Genomic DNA, 20632 nt, shown 5'->3' with positions numbered 1-20632 from the left:
GTTATGATACTGGACTTGGAATATTTTTGTCCAGCTCTTGGTTCTGCTACAATATCAAGCAAGTTATCTAGCTTTTTCTCCTCGGTCACTTATCTGTAAAACAACAGAATTTCCTTTTTCTATCTTGTCTGTTCATGGCCCAGCAATCTTGGGAAAGAGACTGTTTCTCATTATATATTTGCACAATACTTAGCACAGAGGGCCCTAGAATGAGATGCACTCCTGGACGTCTACCTTAATGCAAACAATAATTATTTATAGTTCATTTTTATCTAGATCATATTTTAGAAAGTGTTCAGGACATTTTGCAACCGTTTTCACAATGCACGTGTATACCAACGAGCTAATGTGGGAAAAACATGTCGGCAAAGCATTGAGAACTGACTTAAAAAATACCTCCTACCTGTACAGGGGTCTCCAGAGTGTAGATATGTTCCCCGCGCACATTGTAGAACTTGACAAGTGCACTTTTCAACAGGGAACCATTGCCGAGGTCAACCAGCTGGCTTTGCTTCTCCATGCCTGCTACTGCAAGTAGGTCTCCTTGTGTACACCACTGTACCACCACATCTGAAATCACAAAGATGGTTTGCAATAATCACTGATTAGCATCAGTAGGAACAGTGTTTCCAGATGCTGAAAAGTGACTTGAACAGCTAAATCATGCTCTCAAAAGTTACTTAAGTACTTAGAAAGCTAAATCCTTTCATTGAAATAGTAGCAAATATGCCACAGATGCACTTCTGAGAATGACTCTTTATTTTGTGAATTGCAAAAAATGTGTAAAAACCATTCATTTTTCTCTCTCTATGGTTAGTCTAGAATGTAATCAGTGGTTGCTCCTAAGTACCTAAGGACAAGAATTTATTAGAGATGTTAAAATTGATGTGGAAGATCCTATGCACATCTTTGGGGTAAGTAAGTGGAATCAAGTTAATACACAGATAAATAATCTCGCTAAAAGAGCAGCAAAGAGTACTTGTCTGGAAAGGCCTACAGCAAGAAAAAGCAGTATATCTGGCAATGCCCCATGTTCTCACTGGCTGTGAATATAACTTTCAGCATAACTCAAACTAGAGTTATAATTTAGTATAATGTCAAACTAGAAAGGCTTTTGGATTTTTGTCCATAAATACATATGGCCTCCATGTCATAGGTTTTCTTTTGACACCTGACTTGTGAAAATCTATTCATCTGTCTAGCAGGAGTTTGCCAGAAGCACACAGGGATTGCTTAGTCTCTCATACACATGGATATGAATATACATATCAGTTACTTCTCCTACAGGCACCTCATGATGAGGAACGCCCACAGCTTAATTTGGGGATGCTAATTTCAAACCCTTATATCCTCCAGCTCTTTGTCACACTCAAGAAGAGCATTAAAACAGTATTTTGTGTTTCTGCTTGTGTTTCAGGGGCAGATTTGCATATGCAAGGAATACTAAGCTAGTCTTTAAACCTTTTTACTCTTAAACCAGAGGTGAAAGGCAGCTATTTTGTACTGAGACAAAGTGAAGGTAAAGACAAAACTTTTGTGCTCCGGGATGCTCAATCTGCCAAGAACCTTTTGAAGACATTTGTGGGCGAGAAGCTGTCTTCAAATGAAGAAGCAGGAGAGAAATGAGAGTTGGCAGGAAGGATCTCAAAATTGTTTCAAGTTGTCAACTTGTCATTTTCAGGGACTTTTATGTGAAATTTAAAATGGTTTTGTATTATTTCAACTTTCTGATATTTCTCATGGGAATTATGCTTCTGTACATATCAGAGGCAAGATACATGTTACTCAAGATAATTTTTTCACAGCTAGGCATTGCATGCCTTTTTTTCTCTTGGTCCTCAACCCTCTAAGTAATCCACAGTGGGATTTAATTCATCTTTCTCAGAGAGTATAATAATAAGCAGGTTAGAAATCAATGAGGCATGGTCGAGCAACTCCACTTTTGGTAACTGACTTAACTACACAATTACCAAAGTGAAAAAACAATCTCCTTTGGATACACGCCTTCAGGTAAAACTTTCAGTTGAACTCCATACCAAAAGGAAGAGGAGCGATTACTGCATCCAGCAGTTTTCTCTCTTTCTCTCAAAACTCCTAGAATTAGGCTGCTGCCAACGAAGTTAAGGACTGGAACGTGGGCTGCAGCACTGCCCCAGGCTCTACAGCATGCTGCACTGCTGACAGGGTCTTCAACCACTATTTAACCTTGATGTATAACAGCTTGACTGATAACTAGGTCTCAGCACAAGCACAGAGATTAGAAATCTGATGGGGGTTTCATCTAGGGTAACAGTCTGCAAGTCAATTAGTGTATCAGAGCCATCCCTCAAACCTACTTGCCAGACACTACAGGCATGTATATCAGCAAACCTTGAATAGAGAGCACTATAAACGTGCAATAGCTCTGTGGCTAGTAGTGGTAGCTAACTAGTACAACTAGTAGATGCAGTTCAGCAGCGTACTGAGAATCACTGAGTTAAAAACCATAAAGAAAGAAAGGACACAACTGAACAGTTCAGGACCTCCACTAGAATTGATAAAACTTCCAGGATTGTTCAAGCTGGATGAAAAGAAGAACTTGTATTTGGGTAATCAAATTCTCATCCAACAGCAAATGTTTTTCTGCATCAATTTAATATGAATATTCCCAGTAAAATGACAAAGCTAATAGAACAGCAAAAATATACTGGTATTGCTTGAAACAGTTTTATAGTATTACACATTGAGTACGCTGATCATACAGCAGCCCATAAAGACAAGGGCATCTGCTGAAGAGACCACAACACAATATTTACAGATTTCAGACAGAAACACATGAACTAAGACTCAAACACAACACTGACGACCACCCACTGTCAGCAGAATGCCAAGTGGCTGGAGAGGATGGAGATCCTGAGTTGGATGGTTTTGCACATTCTTGCATGTGATAACAACCAATAAAATTACAATCACTTGAAAACAATTTTTGTAAGAAGGTACAGAAAATGTTTACATCTATATGACAGTTATATGTAAAATACTTCCCACTGTACAATGGGTAGCTTCAAAACGACAGTGATATCACCTTTCTCTGTCTGTCTCATACACACTCCCAGTCCTTCTTTAGGTGTCTTTTCGGCTGAAGTTTTCTGGATCATGGGGTTGCCCCAGATTGCTACATTTTGTCAGCCATGCATTTCTTGTGCTGGCACAGATGGAACCAGGAGTGGAAAAGAAACCTCAAAGGTGATTTTTTAACCTCCTAAGACTACCCTACATAGTGGAGCACCCAAAAACTATGGGCTGGTGTTAGAGCAACTGTTCACCAAAAATATCCCACTGTTACAGAACAGCTAAGAGTCTGCTCCAACAGCTCTTTTTTTTTTTTTTTTTTTTTTTTTCATATAATACAGAACTAATTTACCTGTGGAGATGAAAAAGAATCAGTGGAACCTACATTTAAGTACGTGCTTATGTGCCATAGTGAATTAAAACTTCTCTCCAGGCAAAGCACTGTAAATTGTACTGAGAGTGCTGGTAAAGCAAGGGACTTTTTGATAGGTAAGAACAGTAAAAATTCCAATGTGAATTAAAGATTTTACATGGAATACTGATTTACAAACATTCATACACATCGCTTAGCAAGATGTATAGTAATTAATCAGTGGAATTTTCATTCTCTCGAAGTAACTTGCCTCTTGATAATAATTCTACCAAGTTTTCAATATTTGTGAGAGTCAAAGCAGCACTGCGATTCATACCTGGTTACCAAAAGCATGGGAGGACACCTTGTGAAGTAAAGATACAAAGGAAGTATTACGTAGCAGAGGCATTCACACAAAGAAGCACAAACATATTAGCACATTCAGCTGGAAAACAGCAAACAGATCAATTTGGTCTACAAAACTGCCATAAAAACACAACCTCAAAAATGGAAACACTTTTTTCAAACACAAACTCTTCTCAGCCAAGCACCGCTCTTCCACCAGCAGGTGTCACTGCTGGAAACGGCAATAACGGTGGCCAAGAGCTTCTGGGTTAGGAGAGACAACCGCAAAAACACAACCTATACACACATCGTTAAAAATCCACGAAAACCAGAGGATAGGAAGAGGGTGAAATGGCTTCCTTTTGTACCTTTCAACCCTGAGCGGATGATAGTAGGAGACAAGTCGTCATAATTGTTCATTAAACTAATGTCTCCCGACGTGAAGCTGACAGTAAGTAGTGGCTTGGTGTTCTGCACTGGGACTGGATACGCAGCTGGTCCATCTGCAAAACAAGGCTCTGGAGTGAGCAAAAGGCAAACAACCAAGAAGTAATTACATCCAGGCTGAAATACACTGTACTTCAGCCCACTGCCATCAGGAATGGTCCCAAGCCTCAAACTCAACCTATTTCTGCAATGTCTATGAGCAAAAGCAAAGCAGGTTTAGCTAGTTAGTTTGTCTGCTTTGGTGAAACCCCAATGTTTTTACTTTGGGAATTTTTACTGCAGTATATCCAGCATGATTTATGCATATACTATTATGTTATACAGTGGTGGTTTTCAATCTTGTCAACTCCCCAAAGTGTCCACAAATTGAAAACCAGTGCTTTGGAAGGCTTGCTTGGGACCCAAGTTGAAAACCTGTGTAATAAACAATATAATCACATTAAAAGCTATTTGTTAGATACACTTTCTGCTTGGGCAAGTGCTGGGGATTCCTCCTGAAGTCACATAGAGACATTATAAGAACTTCTAAGACAACACACTGACCTTTCACAAATTACTGTAGTCTAAATGTTAAGAGCTAGGCAGCAGCATGAAGAGTTACCTGCCATCCTGCATCACAGGATCCAATGCATTCAAAGATACAGGTAAGCCCAAATGGAACACTTGGATTTAAAAAACATTTCTGCAAAGTCTCTCCTCCTCTGGGCTTGTTTTCGGCATTTGCTGAAATTCCCTTATTCAAATACTTTATGACCAGTATTACCATCTGTAGCATTCGCTGTTTAACTCTTTTTGTTTACATTTTCTGACAGGAGATGCTGCTGGCCCATGATAAAGTGCCTCTCAGGACCCAGACGGCATCTTTTCAGTCAACAAAAAAGGCAGAGCCAATTAAGAGTGGTATTGCTTCCTGAACATGTAAAAAAGCTGATCAGAAAGTATTTTGGAGAACGATGTCTAGTAATTAGCATCTGTGTATATAATTTCATAAGAAAAACCCATGAAACTTCCAGTCCTTCCTACACATCTGTGTGAGTCAAAGGCTTGTCACCTTTGAGAGGTTTATGCTGCATCTGCTCTAAAGAAAATACATCGTGTTTGGGTAATCTTTAAAATAGGCTTGTAGGCTTGTAATGAGTCCACCCACCCCCTGACTGACTCAGAAAAAGCTGGCCCATTCAGATCATTTAAGTTCTCATCTGTGTACTCTGCAACTTCACCATCCTCCAACTGGAACCTCAGTATTTTAAAAAAACAGTGAAAAACAAATTTAATGTTGTTCTCTTGCTTTGGAAGCTTGCTAGGAAATGTGAAGTTTGTTTCTTTTCTTCTAAGGTAAGAAATCCCACCCAGTACCAAAATTGAGGCATGAAAGCCAAAACAAAACTCAGTTTTAAAAGATGCTAACATTTTACCAGATGATCACATTATCTTCTACCATTATTTGTTAAATACATATGCTTATTATATTGACATATATACACACATGATTCTAGAAAAGGTAGATTTTTGGACTGCATCCAAATTAGAGTTAAAACTGCAAGAGTCCTCAATTCAGTGGTTCAGATCTGAGATGCAAATTCAGAATTATTTCTAGCTAGTATGTATTTAAATTTTTCTTTGTACAATCACTGTTATATTAATTCAGCTCTGGAACACAGAAACAGCTTACCTAGATCTTACAGACTAATCAACAGCATTAACAAGAAGTAGTATTAGCATACTTGAATAAGAAGGATGGGGCTGACTGTGCATGGATACCTAGGCCTCCTAGATCTTTGCTACTGATGACTTCCAGAGAGTTTAAAACAAAAACATGTCACCCAATGAGTTATATTTATCCTTAAGGGGAGGGAAGGATTTCTTCCTGACCCTCAAACTGGCAATGTACTCTGAAGTATGGGAATTAGTAACTCCAGAAACCTCCACTCACCCTTCTTCTACCCTGTGTAATTGCAGGAAATATTTTCATTTCCAATCCTTCTATGGAATGTATTGAGCTTTTTACGTCAAGACTATCAAGGATGGGACTATAATGATGAGCATTACAGAAATCCTATGAAACAGATAAAATTAAAAATACAGTACTTTCTTCTATCTAGTACTGGTGTCTCTTTTCAGAATAATGTATATAATAACACCTTAACTTCTGTGACTGCACTCTGACTACCTCCATATATGGAGGTAGGACCATTACAATAACTCACACCACATATATCAGAGAAACCTGATATCCCCCTATCTAGTGTTTTTCACTCACCCTCACTAAAAACTTTGAGCTTTGTGTTGTTATTTCATTTGCTCAAACAGAGACAGTGCAGCACAGACAACGTATGACCTGCAGCAAGCCATGCAGCAAGGCTGGTGGCAGAGCTGGGGACAAATCCACTCTCCCGTACCAGCTTTCTGCTCCATTCACCATGCTACCTCCACAGGAACACACCATCTTTTGTCCTCTACCAGCTTGTAACTGTGTTTGCTGCTGGTTTAGTACATCATGACAACTCCCTGGCATTCGAGATGTCTTCATGAGTGCTTGCAAAGCTGGAACAGAATAACGTGCACCCAACACTACCTTGTGGTGGGGAATAGTCGTCAGAGTCTGTGTCACTCTCGCTGCTGTCTTCCACCAGGAAGCTGGGGTAGTTCCAGGACATGCTGAGGATGCCATCTGACTCATGAAGGAGCACGTGGGCCAGCATTCGGCCATGGCAGTCCATGACAATAACCTGTCCATCAGCAGTGCCAAACAGTACCTGAAAATAACAGAACAGCCTTCAGTTCCACCAAACGTCAGCCACAGGACCCTCCTTCAAACACATCTTGCAATTATTAAGCAGCTACGCTAGCAATTACTTGAAAGCAAAGCAATCAGGGATGTGAAATGGTGCCACAATAGGACACCGCAACCAAAGATGTATATAAAGAATGAAGTTAAAACAGCAGGGTCTAGAGTTAAGAGCCTAAAATCTGTGAGCAAGTAATGATTCACGGTGGGGTGCATTTCGTTCACTTTAAAATGAGCCATTACACTTTATTTGAACTTGGCCATTACTACAACTAAAGTGAGCTGGCAGAAGGGCTACCACAGATTCTGCAGGGTTCTTGGATTATACAGAAACTTCTAAAATTGGTGGCAGAAACCGAGGTATGCATCAGTCATAACAATATCAAAAGACAGAGCTGACAAAATTGAGGTCTTAGCAGAGATTTCAAACAGCTTCTGAGAAATAGAAAGCTGAATAGAGGAGGACAGGTTAGTCAGTTGATGAGCTGAGAGAAGGTGGGAGAATGTCTTCCAAAAACAGAGGCAAAAAGCAATATGATCAGTCAAGTGAAAATAGATTATTAGAGCCCAAGAGGAAGGCAGTATGTTACACATTCAGGAAGGGACGAAGAAGAGCTTGTACCCACCATTTCAAATACAAAATAATAACGCAAGTTTTTTTCTTGCCCCTACACCACTCTGTAGCCAATGCACACTGACTAAAGTCAGACTGACTGGAACCTACAATTTATTTTTTATAATAATTTTCTGTCTTGAGACTTTAAGCAAGTTAATATCCTGCATATTTGATGAATTTTAGAAAAACATCAGGAAATAAGGATTAATATATCCACAGAACTATAAATGCATTAGCCAAAGCTGCTGCTTCTATCACATAATTCCATATGAGGCAAACATGTTTTAAAGCAAGTTTAAAGGCACTCATCAACTTGAAAACTAGCCAGTATTAAAAATTAAGCTAAAAGGAAGGTCAAATCTTATACTTGCCCTTCAGTCTACCATGTATTTCCAGTGCTTGTAAATTTAAGATTCTAACAATTATATGTCCAGATCAAAAATTCATCTAGCCTTGTATCTTACCTCTAAGAGTGTTTGGGGAAGAGTAAAAGAACAGGATGCAGGCACCCCCCCTGCACACTCATGTAGCTTCCAGCAAAAAATACTCCCTCTTCTGTGATAATTGATAGTTCCACTTGGTAACCTTTACCTCTTAACGCTAAAAGAAATAAAGAATAATTGTTCCCTACTTACATTCTCAACATTGGTCACAATTTTATAGACCTCTATTATCTAATCCCTTAGTCATTTCTTTTACAAGAAGAATCATAGCCTACTTAGGATCTCCCTACCCAGTTGTTGTTCAAAGCCTCCAATCACCCTTGTTGACCTCTGCTGTCAGAGGTCTTCCTTTCTAACTTTCTTCTGAGATGTTATGCCAGACTTGCAGCGTTCAAACCGTGTATTGTATCAGACTTATATAACAGTATTCACCTAGGAACTAATTGCCATGGTTGCACTTTTGAAAGTTTCAGAAAGGAAGCATAGCTTCAGAGGTCTCAGACGAAAATAAGAAGTACTAAAATTTTTTCTGTGATCAAGGTGATGATCAGGAAACACAGAAGGTTGTAAACTAGAATAGCAGTTTAACAGAGGAACTCCAGTGAAGACATTAAAATCTTAAGGAAATCAATGGAGTTGTTTCATATTATCAGAAGCAATGAAAAACCAGTATCTGGCTGCCTTAACTGTAATCATTACATGTTATAAATATTTTTGTGTTAAATACCTGCTGGGTTAAAAGAGTGGCTGAAGTTTGCTACAAGCCTCAGATTACTGTTCTTAGATATAAAAACAAGAACTTGACCTTCATTCATCTCACACTCCCTTCCATTTATTCTTCTCTTCTTCCACTTGTATCACCTCATCTCGTTTCACACTGTTCATTATTTCAACTGTGTTTACATGCATAATGAGCGCACAGCCACTTTTACTATCTACTTTCAGTACATAACCACTCTCTTTCAGATCTCTACAAAACAAACAACTTGTACAAAGCCAAAATCCTACCAGTTGTCATTGTTAGCTTCTCACACCACTTTCAGACTACTCTATAGATTAGTTTTTTACCAGTCTCCTAGGTGTTTTATAACTGCAAAATACGCAGGCAGAGGAGGTGAAACTCTCTATTGTTTCTGAAAACACCCGTATAAAAGTTCTGCCTCCTAAGATCTTGTGGAAACACTTTATAATTGGGTAGGAACAAAATGTTGAGACTTATCACCCAGAGTTCAGTCTCATCTCAATCTAAAGCTAATTCGCTCAAGTAGCACTATCCTCAATTCATTTAAAATTATGGAGTCCTACTGTAATTTCCAATTCAGATCAGAACAGCTGGATGTGGGCATCTTAATTCTTGCACTGAAACCTGAGAGAGCTCTTTAGCAACTTAGGAATGTCAGAGGGCACTCTTCATCTCTTTAGCCAGGCTATAGGTTTCAAGGAGCAGCTTTAAGTTTTGGGATTATTGTAGCAATACAACCTTTAAGATGAAAGCATTTATCAGGCTGATAGTCCTGCTGGCTGAACTCCTGCTGAAGCTGTAAAAATGTCTAATGGTGTTATCATCCATAACATTACTCAAGTTATAAATGCCACACTCAAGCTACTTATATCAGATGAACGAAACTCTCTTGACCTTCAGAAAAAAGGCTGAGCCACAGGGTATGCCTGAAGGATCCAACAGAGAAATTAAAAGGTTGTATTTTAGCTGCCTAAATTTGTATTTTTGAGGTATTTGCAGCTCCAGGATGTTTGAGGGAATATTGGAAAAAGGTAATGAACAAGTTGTAGTGGTTTGTTAACCCTTGAATACAAAAGCTAAATTATAATAATAGTAAATAAAAACAAACTCCAAGTACTTATTTTGAAGTGGTTCTTTGGCCCCTTGTTCTGTTCTTCTTCTCTTGTCTCATCTCCTCTCCTTTCACACTGTTCATTATTTCAATTGTTTCTACATGCATTACCACTTGTAGAATTATGCATAATTTTATTACAAAATAACCTAAAATCACCCAATACATTCAAAGTGTGAGTCTGTTACACAACATAAATACAGTATTTCTTTACAGAACATATCAAACATAACAAATCCTGCACTATAGTGAAGCTGTAGCTGATTAAAGGTCATACAAATGCAGAGCAGTCTCCAATAGTGCCCTGATGCTATACGTTTTGAAGGGAAAACTGATAAACAGCATTGGGATAATTCACACACAGTTTTCTAAGTATAACAAGAGCCAAAATTTGGGTTCAGTCCTGAAACACAAGTGTCTGTGTTCTCCATGAAACCCAAGCTTGGGGTGATTCCTCCTTATTATAACAAATCTGAGTATCTGAAAAACACCCTTCTTTGAAATCTGCTGGCCTCTTAGCCTCTATGGTAACTTGTGATGAGTTTCACAAGCTAGTTTTGGTACATAAAAAGTTTTTTCATCTAAGAGTTTTTCAACTAAAAATAGCTGTTAAACTATTATCCATGAAACTATCATTCAAGACTGCAATCCCCTTAAATGCCCAAGATTTCAAAGACTCTTCAATTAGCAGTCTTAAAAATACCAATTCCTAAAAGACATGTGGTAATCAAAAGATGGGGTATTCTGCTCTGAAGTATTCATCTTGTGAGGGGATGAATATTAGAACAGCCAAGAAGCTAAAAAATTCAGTCTGAGGGGAACAACTTGAACCTGTTCAGTGACTTTGCTGCATGTAGATCTGCTGTGCCGAACTGTCACTATTCCTGTAAGATCTGTTGTGATGCCGTAATGCGTCTGGACCAGATATGGTACTAGTAGAAAATGGTTTGGCAGTGCAGAGATCAACAGAGCTACAATGGAGCAACCAAACACCTGGTGCACTGAAGGTCCAGCTTAGGAGGCCCACTACTTCATAAGAGAAGTATAATTTACTAACACTGATGTTATTTTTGCACAAAACACATTTTGTTGCTATTTAATCATTTAATATAAGTGAATTGAACTCATCAACAGTAAGAATGCTCAAGCTTTATGTTAATTTGAATATACAAGCCTAGTAGGAGAGGGGGAGATCCTGCCATCTCACCACATCTGATTATATGCAGTAGCTAAGAAAATTAAATTGTTATGATTTATAGACTTAAGACAATGATGCTGTGCTGACTTACATCGGCAGGGAACCTAGCAACTGTCCCTTCCTGCATCTTTGCCTGTCCTCATTGTCAAAGAAGCTTTCCAGAACTACAGTCACTTTGACTTTTATAATAACCGAGGATAACCCAATCCCAGCAATAATGTATTCAATGACTTGATGCATATATGAGGGGTAAAAGACAGAATTAGTTCCAGTCTCAGGTTTGAAACTGACTGTTTCAGAAAGATACTGATAAAATAAGATGCTCCCTTCATGACATTTAGAACTAACACTGAAGGTTTCTAATGTTGCTGGTTAAACAAAACTCCCAGGAAATCTGATCAATATATTTTCAGAACATGGCCTGTCATTCTGTATCAGGGCAATGACCAAGCCTTTGACTGAAGCTCAAGTTGAAGTATTAGAAGCCGGACTAGCTATAGCTACTGGAAGAAATATAAAGCCATTGGAGGCTACTTCAGGACAGCACTTTTAAAGTGAGATATTCCAGTATCGTGATGCTGGAAAAGGAACATCTTATCTGCTTTATTCCTCTTGGCCCAGGATTTTTAAAAGAACACCTCTGACTTTTTACAAAGAATCTACATCTGACAACTGAGGGAAGCAAAGCAACTCACAGACTCCACTAATTAAAACAGCATTGAAAATGAATCTAGTAAACTCCATCCTAGTATAATTCAGTTATTTAAAAACCAAAATTTTCACAGAAAGACAGAACTTGCCTTGTAGGACTATGTAAGGTGCATTAACAGATGGCATTTAAATTCCTGGATACACTGAAATGTTCTGAAAATTAATTTAATCTGTCATGAAATCTCAGGTGCTCTAATCTTCCCTAAGATGTGGCTAAATTGCCAGTAACGCCACTGAGCAATTTCTCGAGTTATACCTCTTCGTTCTCCCACAGGACAGCTGGCAGCAGGAAGGACAGAGTGACAACAGGAAGTTTTTCCAGGAAGTGACTGATCATATTAGAAAGGCAAAGGGTTAGATGTGTCCTAGAAGATGCTTACTGGACCCATCCAGCAAACTGAGCTCTACTGGACATGTAATATTCAAGCCTTCTAGCAGCCCTAAGTAATACAAATAAATGTATGTAACCTGTAAATGTTGCTATCTCACAACAGTAAATATTTTAAATGGCATTATTTCAAAATAAAAAATAATATAAAACATAGCATGACATAAAGGCAAACCCACTGTCCCCTTTTTTATAATGCAAATTGACTACTTAGTCTTTCTCTTTGTGGACTGATTCCTGGCCAGCTCTTCTCCCTGCACTGCTAATCCATCCAAACACAGTAAATAAAATATGCATTGTTATAATTTGCTGGGGTTTCTACACCTGCCAAATCATTCATGCAGAGGATGTATCCCCACTATGCCAAAGCACACATGGATGTATTTCTGTCAGGAAATCCTAAAGGGGGCCTATTCACATTGTAATGTGTTGACTTTTTCAGAACTAAATACACCATTTAGGCTATTTTTTTATGGTCATCACTTTTAATGACACATGCAAAGACGCCTGAGAGACTAGTGAGTCATGATCCCCTTCTTACCTAGGTCTTTTCAGACCAGTTTACAGGTGTTTTGTTATTACATGTTCAATTTTTGCTTTAACCAGTTGCAAGGTGCAAATGTAAACCTTATTTGCACATTTCTTGAATGCTCCTAAACCCCTTTCTAAATGTATTTCAGGAAAATAGTGCTGCCTTTTAAGACTTTGGACAGAGACATGATTATTTCTGCCAGCAGCTGTTAGTTCATATTCAAGATCCTTCATAATCTTTGAATGTACCAGCCAGACAGAGAGACTTGCTGCATTTCAAACTAAGCTGTTCCAGGACCTCCCTTTTATTTTCCTCAGACTCAGTGAGGAGTCTCTCAACAGTGTAGTAGCAGCCCAGGGCAGAAATTTCATCAGCATCTTGTCACCAAGTAAACCATAAATGGTCTCACAAAAACACTTTCGGTTTTTAACATCCTCCAGGATTGTACTTTCCAAAGTTTGAAGGATTCCTCTTCCACCTAACTACTGCAAACCTGGCTCTTTCAACATTTTGTTCTACTCTTTGCCTTCGTGGTACCTGTTTGGCATGCCCAACTGCTGAAACCTTGCTGCCATTGTACCAGGTAGTATGAATGCTGACACTAACAACTTACCCTGTGTACCTCTGCATTTGCAGTCACCTTGTCCCACGTTCTGTTTCACTGATGTTCTGTTTCCCTTTTCAAAGTTTAGACCTGTCTTTATGCTTTTTCCTTCAGCCTCCTCCTCCATCTCCCCCCAAAGGAAAATGTCAGCATTGTACCTCAAAAATTATGTTCTGCAAAAATGCTAATAAGGCCAACCCCATTTGCACTGTCAGAAGATGCTGAGCAGTTAAGGCAGCTGAATTAGTTCTGTTTGTCCTGATTTAGCCATCTGGACAAACATTAGTATTCATGATAGGAACAGCCTTCTCAGTCGTCACCATAATGCCATCATACTAATAGATATAAATCTATTTTGCTAATCCAAAATTAACTGAACTATAAACTGATTAATATACAAAATGATGGATCAACCTTCTATTTATTCAGGTAGACCTACTAACACTGGTAATACCTGAAAAATTATTGTCTCTAAATATTTTCATTCATTAGCCTAACAAAAAAATGCCAATCTTGCAAAGGCTGTTAACAAGATTTTGCATTCCTTTAGTTGTGGTGTTAGCATTTTGCATTCCTTGTGCTCTTCTTGTTTCCTGTTTCTCCAGCACGAAGCAGGAGATAGTGCAGCAGCCGCCTCTTAGGATACATCAAAAAGTAAAAGTTTGGTTTTTCTCAGTACGATATTTCTGGCTTTCCTTCTTTTTACGTCAAAATGCAGAGAGAAAGAGAGAGAACCAGAGAGAGGGAGACAGCTGCTCTCCTGATGAATACTTTTTATTTCCATTAAAAATTCAGCTGCTTAAAATGATTTCTTGAACTGACACAGAAAAAGACATCACCACAATTCACACACAAGCTCAGGGGGAAAGCATTAGCTTTTCTTTGACTGCCTTTATGTCTGAAAAAACTGAGAAGAGTTTTTGTTTCCTTGGACATGAGGAGTTACCAGCCCCACACATGGATGATACACTACGAGATCAGCCAGCTAACTGCATATATATGCAGCAGTGAAATTGTCATTCGAGACCTTTAATGCTTTCAAAAGCAGCACTGGTTTAGTTACCTATTTTCAGGCTTGTTCCTTCTCTCTCTTACAAAGTCCACAGGGTCTAGATAACTATTACAAAGCCCTCAAATGAGAAGACAAAGTAAATACACCAAAGATCTTGGTGAGAATTCCATTTAATAAATATTGAAATACTAAAACCTAGGGAATCAAACTGCACTGGCTTCATTTCTCTCTAAAATAGTATAACATAGCTGAATGACTGTAAATGAGATACAGCCTTGCACGCCATTTCAGGAGTCAAAAATGTAAGTACTCTCAAAATCAGGATCTCAAGCTATACAACTACTCTGGACATGTGGGGGTAGAAGCAATCGTCCAGGCGAAGATATTAGTATTTGAAAGTGTGGAGGTTTGAGCTCAGCCAGCAGCCAGACACCACATGGCCGGCCGTTCACCTCCCCCTCCCCCCTCTGGTGAAATAGGGGAGGGACAAAAAGAAGAGAATTCGTAGGTTGAATAAAAAGAAAGAATTTACTAAATATAACAAGAGAACAACAGTAACAATAGTGAGTCCAAAAAGAAAACGGGTAAATGCAGCAGTGGCTTACCGAGCGCGGCGACCGCCCCCCCCCCCCCCCAGCAACAACAAGACCCAACAAGCAGATGGCGTGCGTGCAAGTGTGCAAGCCCCAAGTGAAAAGCTGAGAGAGAGCCCGCCCACCTAAATCCCTGGGCATGACATCACATGGTATGAAATACTCCAATGAAAATTAACTCCATCCTGGTCGAAACCAGGACAGTCTCCACCCCTTATTCCACACCATTGACGTTATGCTCAGGTTTCCAAATACATCTTAAGGAATCACCACCCCCCTTTTTTCCCAGGTCTCACAGCTATGATTACCTTAGTCTATGGGCCATCCTTCCACAATGTTTGCTGAGTTCATTTAGTCCATAACTTCGGGTTCCATCTGTTATGACAGTCTATAAGGCTGAGGAATGAGGCGGATTTGGCTCAGTCGGTGGAGCAGGAGGCTTTGGATGTGGCACGGGGATGTTGCAAGGCACCAGTTGCCATAACAGGGTTATTTGACAGTCCGGTTCATTGGCTATTCTCACCTAAAATCAAATCTCTCTGAGGCACACATCGGATCTCTCCATCTTTCTGCATTACCCGCCAAGTGCACCCAGGTCCTTGGGCAAAAGTAATCCCACGCATGGGTTTACCTTTACCCAATGCAGGAGTAACCCAGACGGCTTTCCTCAACATATTCCTAATGTGCACTATGGGGGCTTTATCCCCATCCACGGTACGTAGGAGGTTTGATTGAGCAGGGCCAGCTTGCTTGGCAGATCCTCTGGTATTGACTAACCAGGTGGCTTTTGCTAAATGCACATCCCAGTGTCTGAAAGTTCTACCACCCATTGCTCTCAGTGTAGTTTTCAGCAACTCATTGTATCACTCAATTTTTCCAGAGGCTGGTGCATGGTAGGGAATGTGATATATCCACTCAATGCCATGTTCTTTGGCCCAAGCGTCTATGAGGTTGTTTCGGAAATGTGTCCCATTATCTGACTCAATCCCTTCTGGCGTGCCATGCTGCCATAAGACTTTCTCCTCAAGGTTTAAGATGGTTTTCCAGGCAGTGGCATGGGACACGGCATAAGTTTCCAACCAACCGGTGACTGCTTCCACCATTGTAAGCACATAGTGTTTGCCTTGCCGAGTTTGTGGGAGCGTGATATAATCAATCTGCCAGGCCTCCCCATATTTATATTTTGACCATCGTCCTCCATACCAAATGGGTTTTAACCGTTTGGCTTGCTTGATCGTAGCACATGTCTCACATTCATGGATTACTTGTGCAGTAACATCCATGGTTAAGTCCACCCCTCGGTCATGAGCCCATCTATATGTTGCATCTCTTCCCTGATGGCCTGAGGAGTCATGGGCCCAGCGAGCCATGAATTGTTCACCCTTATGTTGCCAGTCCAGATCTACTTGAGACACCTTTATCTTGGCAGCCTGATCCGCCTGTTGGTTGTTCTGATGTTCTTCAGTGGCCCGGCTTTTGGGTATGTAAGCGTCTACATGGCATACTTTCACAACCAGATTCTCTACTCGAGCAGCAATATCTTGCCATAATTCAGCAGCCCAGACAGGTTTGCCTTTGTGCTGCCAGTTGCTCCGTTTCCACTGCTGTAAACACCCCCACAGCGCAGCTGCCACCATCCGTGAGTCAGTATAGAGGTAGAGCACTGGCCATTTTTCTCACTCAGCGATATCCAAGGCCAGCTGGATGGCTTTCATCTCTGCGAACTCACTCAATTCACCTTCTCCTTCAGCAGCTTCAGTAACCCGTCATGTGGGGCTCCGTACAGCTGCCTTCCACCTTCCATGTTTTCTCACAATGCGACAGGACCCGTCGGTAAACAGGGCATATCGCTTCTCGTTATCCAGTAGTTTATTATATGGTGGGGCCTCTTCAGCACGTGCTACCTCTTCCTCTGGCGCCATTCCAAAATCTTTGCCTTCTGGCCAATTTGTGATCACTTCCAATATTCCCGGACAGCTGGGGCTCCCTATTCGAGCCCGTTGTGCGATTAATGCAACCAATTTACTTCACGTGGCATGAGTTGCATGGTGTGTAGAGGGGACACTCCATTTGAACATCCAGCCCAGCACTGGCAATCGGGCAGCCAGGAGGAGCTGTGCTTCAGTCCCAATCACCTCTGAGGCAGCTCGGACCCCTTCATATGCTGCCAGTATCTCCTTTTCGGTTGGAGTATAGCAGTCTTCTGATCCTCTGTATCCCCAGCTCCAAAACCCCAGGGGTCAACCCTGAGTCTCCCCTGGTGCTCTCTGCCAGGTAGGGCCATTCTTCCCGGCTGCAGTGTAGAGCACATTTTTAACATCTTGCCCTGTTCAAACTGGCCTGAGGGCTACTGCATGGACTATTTCCTGCTTAATTTGCTCAAAAGCCTGTCACTGCTCCGGGCCCCATACAAAATCAATCTTTCTTTGATAGAGAAGGCTGACAATCTGACTGTAATTTGGAATGTGCAGTCTCCAGAAACCCACAACACCCAAGAAAGCTTGCGTTTCCTTTCTGTTAGTTGGTGGGGACATAACTGTTATTTTATTAATCACTTACATTGGAATCTGATGACATCCATCTTGCCATTTTACTCCTAAAAACTGGATCTCTTGTGCAGGTCCCTTGACTTTACTACGCTTTATGGCAAAACCAGCTCTCAGAAGGATTTGGATTATTTTCTCCCCTTTCTCAAAAACTTTTTCTGCTGTATTATAATGATGTCATCAATGTACTGTAAATGTTCTGGGGCTTCACCTTGTTCCAGTGCAGTCTGGATCAGTCCATGGCAAATGGTGGGGCTGTGTTTCCACCCCTGGGGCAGTCGATTCCAGGTGTACTGGACACCCTTCCAGGTAAAAGCAAACTGTGGCCTGCATTCTGCTGCCAGAGGGATGGAGAAAAATGCATTGGCAATATCAATCGTGGCGTACCACTTGGCCACCTTCGACTCTAGTTCATACTGCAGTTCCAACATGTCTGGCACGGCAGCACTCAGCGGCGGCGTGACTTCATTCAGGCCACGATAGTCCATTGTCAATCCCCACCCTCCATTAGACTTCCACACTGGCCATATGGGGCTGTTAAAAGGGGAGCGTCTTGCTGATGACTCCTTGGTTCTCTAGCTGACGAATCAGTTTATGGATAGGGATTACAGCGTCTCGATTGGTGCGGTATTGCCGCCGGTGCACGGTTGTAGTGGCAGTTGGCACCCGTTGTTCTTTGACCCTCAGCAATCCCACAACAGAAGGATCCTCTGAGAGACCAGGTAACACAGACAGCTGTTTAATTCCTTCTGTTTCCAAGGCAGCTATACCAAAAGCCCACTGATACCCTTTTGGGTCCTTAAAATACCCTCCTCTGAAATAATCTATGCCAAGAATACATGGAGCATCTGGGTCAGTCATGATGGGGTGTTTTTCCCACTCTTTTCCACTTAGGCTCACCTCGGCCTCCAATACAGTCAGCTGTTGAGACCTCCCTGTCACTCCTGAAATAAAAACAGGTTCTGCTCCTTTAAAATTTGATGGCATTAGGGTGCATTGCGCACCAGTGTCCACTAGAGCCTTATACTGCTGGGGGTCAGACGTGCCAGGCCATCGAATCCACACAGTCCAGTAAACTCGTTTGTCCCTGTCCTCCCCCTGCCTGGAGGCAGGGCCCCTCTAATGTTGATCATAATACTCGCTAACGACAAATGGGTTAGTGTGGTGTGCATGGATTTCAGCCTCATCTTGATCAGTCACTTCTTGTGAATACAAGTCAGAAGTTCTTCTCATAGGATCATGAGCAAAGTCGACCTTTCTGCTCCATTTGGGCACTTGATTACTGGAAACCAGAGCACCATTTCTCCTGAAAGGACTACGTTCTGTACTTGTTCTTCCTTCCAGCTCACATACCCGCTTTTCTAGGAGGTAGGTAGGTTTTCCATCCCATTTCTTCATGTCTTCTCCATAGTCACGCAGGTGATGCCACAGCTTCCCCCATGGTGTGTACCGGTTCTCTCGAGTAGAGAAACGATTGTTCCTAATAGCCGAGATTCTGGTCCATGCAGGTGGGGAGTAGGACATGTTCTCCTTAAGTTGCTGGACATCTTGAGATAATTTGTTCACAGCCACAATGATGGGGGAAGAGACACTTTCTTCATATTGTTGTAGTCGGCAAGCCAGTTCATTCACTGTTGGTCCCTCTTCATCTGTCCAGTCCATTAGTGCTAATGCATTGGCATATGATGAGGGTGTGCTCCATACAAAAGTCCTCCACATGGGCCAGGTGCATCGGACTTCATCTGGATCTGTGGGTAGCCGTGCATTATCTGGGTCACAGTAAACTACCTCCCGCACAGCTAGCTCCCTCAAGTATTGAATGCCTCTTTCCATAGTGCTCCACTTACTTGGTCGACATGTAAAGTCATCCTTGAAGGGATACCTCTCCCTCACACTTGACAGAAGTTGCTTCCAGAGACTAAGATTTTGTGTCTCCTTTCCAATGGCTTTGTCAATGTCCCCTTCCTTAGACAGGGATCCAAGTGTGCAAGCCCCAAGTGAAAAGCCAAGAGAGAGAGAGCCCGCCCACCTAAATCCCTGGCCATGACATCACATGGTATGAAATAATCCAATGAAAATTAACTCCACACTGGTTGAAACCAGGACAGAAAGCATTCTGTAAAGTCACAGAAAGACTGATTATTATATGTCCCTGTAATTATAACTGAACTAATTCTGGCTTGTCTATCTCCAGGCACACACATTTCTATATTCTTTCTTGATTCTTGAGACATTTTTCAAGAAAGCATCCTATAACAATTAGATTTTTAAGTCAAAAGAGTTGCCCTTCTATATAAAGTTTACTGAATTAACAATATGCCTCAGTTTACTTTAGATGTGGAAAAGAGTTGTGGGTTTTTTTAAAACTTGTGTTAGGTTTCAAATCACATTCCAAGTAGTATGAAAAATGAACAAAAAGCAAGTAGCTGGAACACCTTCTACAGAACAACTTCTGTAGCTTTCAACATGGACAGGACTCTTGAGCCTGGACCACTGAGCTCCCACAGCAGAAGTACTCTGGAACGCTCTTCAGGCAGCATAGTTTTCTGTTTTCTCACTAAACTCTGCCAGGAAAGTGCACACATGTCTAGGAAAACACATATTCTTCACATATATCAAATTACATATAGCAACAAAACCAACTATTTGGTGCTGTTAGGTGGGAAAATGCAATTCATTTTACCAACGACCACTCAATCAGGCAAAGAAGTCAACTGACACACTTGGCAGTCTACTGAATTGTTCCCAAGCCAGGGTTTAGTTATTTCCTGAAAGATATGTTGACTGCTGAAGCTAAAATTTCCTTCAGAGTTTTAGAAGTCTGAGAGTTTCTGCTGGGGTTTTGTGGTTTGGTTTTTTTCCTAATTGAAAATGGTATTACTTAGCAACAAGGATTGCACTCTCGACCAGTGAAAATGCAATACAAAGCAGTTTAGAAGCAATGTCCTTGTTGTTTTGAACTTCATAATGCAAAACCAAGAAGTCCCTGGGTTAAGCTATATGCTACGGGAAGACAGCCCCTCAACTTCTGCATTCTCCTTCTAGGTCTTGGGTGTAGGCAGAAAGGGGTAACTCATCATGGTCAGGAAATACATAGAATGGGTGAGGTCAAGCATAACTGAGTCAACATGGAGATAGGCTGAGTAATAAACT

The 20632-nt window shown here is 41.0% G+C and overlaps 1 protein-coding gene across 14 annotated transcripts in view; it reads right to left on the bottom strand.

The window, feature by feature from the left end:
• The window catches only part of TULP4 (TUB like protein 4), a 173199-nt gene that overhangs the window by 33584 nt on the left and 118983 nt on the right, over positions 1-20632 (bottom strand). For all 14 annotated transcript variants that reach the window (XR_012622530.1, XM_074818855.1, XM_074818845.1 and 11 more), the window contains 3 exons: positions 6771-6951; positions 4117-4251; positions 404-570 (listed from right to left, as the gene is read on the bottom strand). Coding sequence is in view for 13 of the 14 variants with exons in the window: in XM_074818855.1 (XP_074674956.1) it covers positions 404-570; positions 4117-4251; positions 6771-6951 (483 nt within the window). In the remaining variant the exon portion in view is untranslated. The remainder of the gene's footprint in view (positions 1-403; positions 571-4116; positions 4252-6770; positions 6952-20632) is intronic.

The sequence above is a fragment of the Strix aluco genome, chromosome 3 (genome assembly GCF_031877795.1).
Source record: "Strix aluco isolate bStrAlu1 chromosome 3, bStrAlu1.hap1, whole genome shotgun sequence".
NCBI lineage: Eukaryota > Metazoa > Chordata > Aves > Strigiformes > Strigidae > Strix > Strix aluco.
Note: the sequence above shows the minus strand (reverse complement) of the source record. Positions and strands in the feature narration are given on the sequence as shown.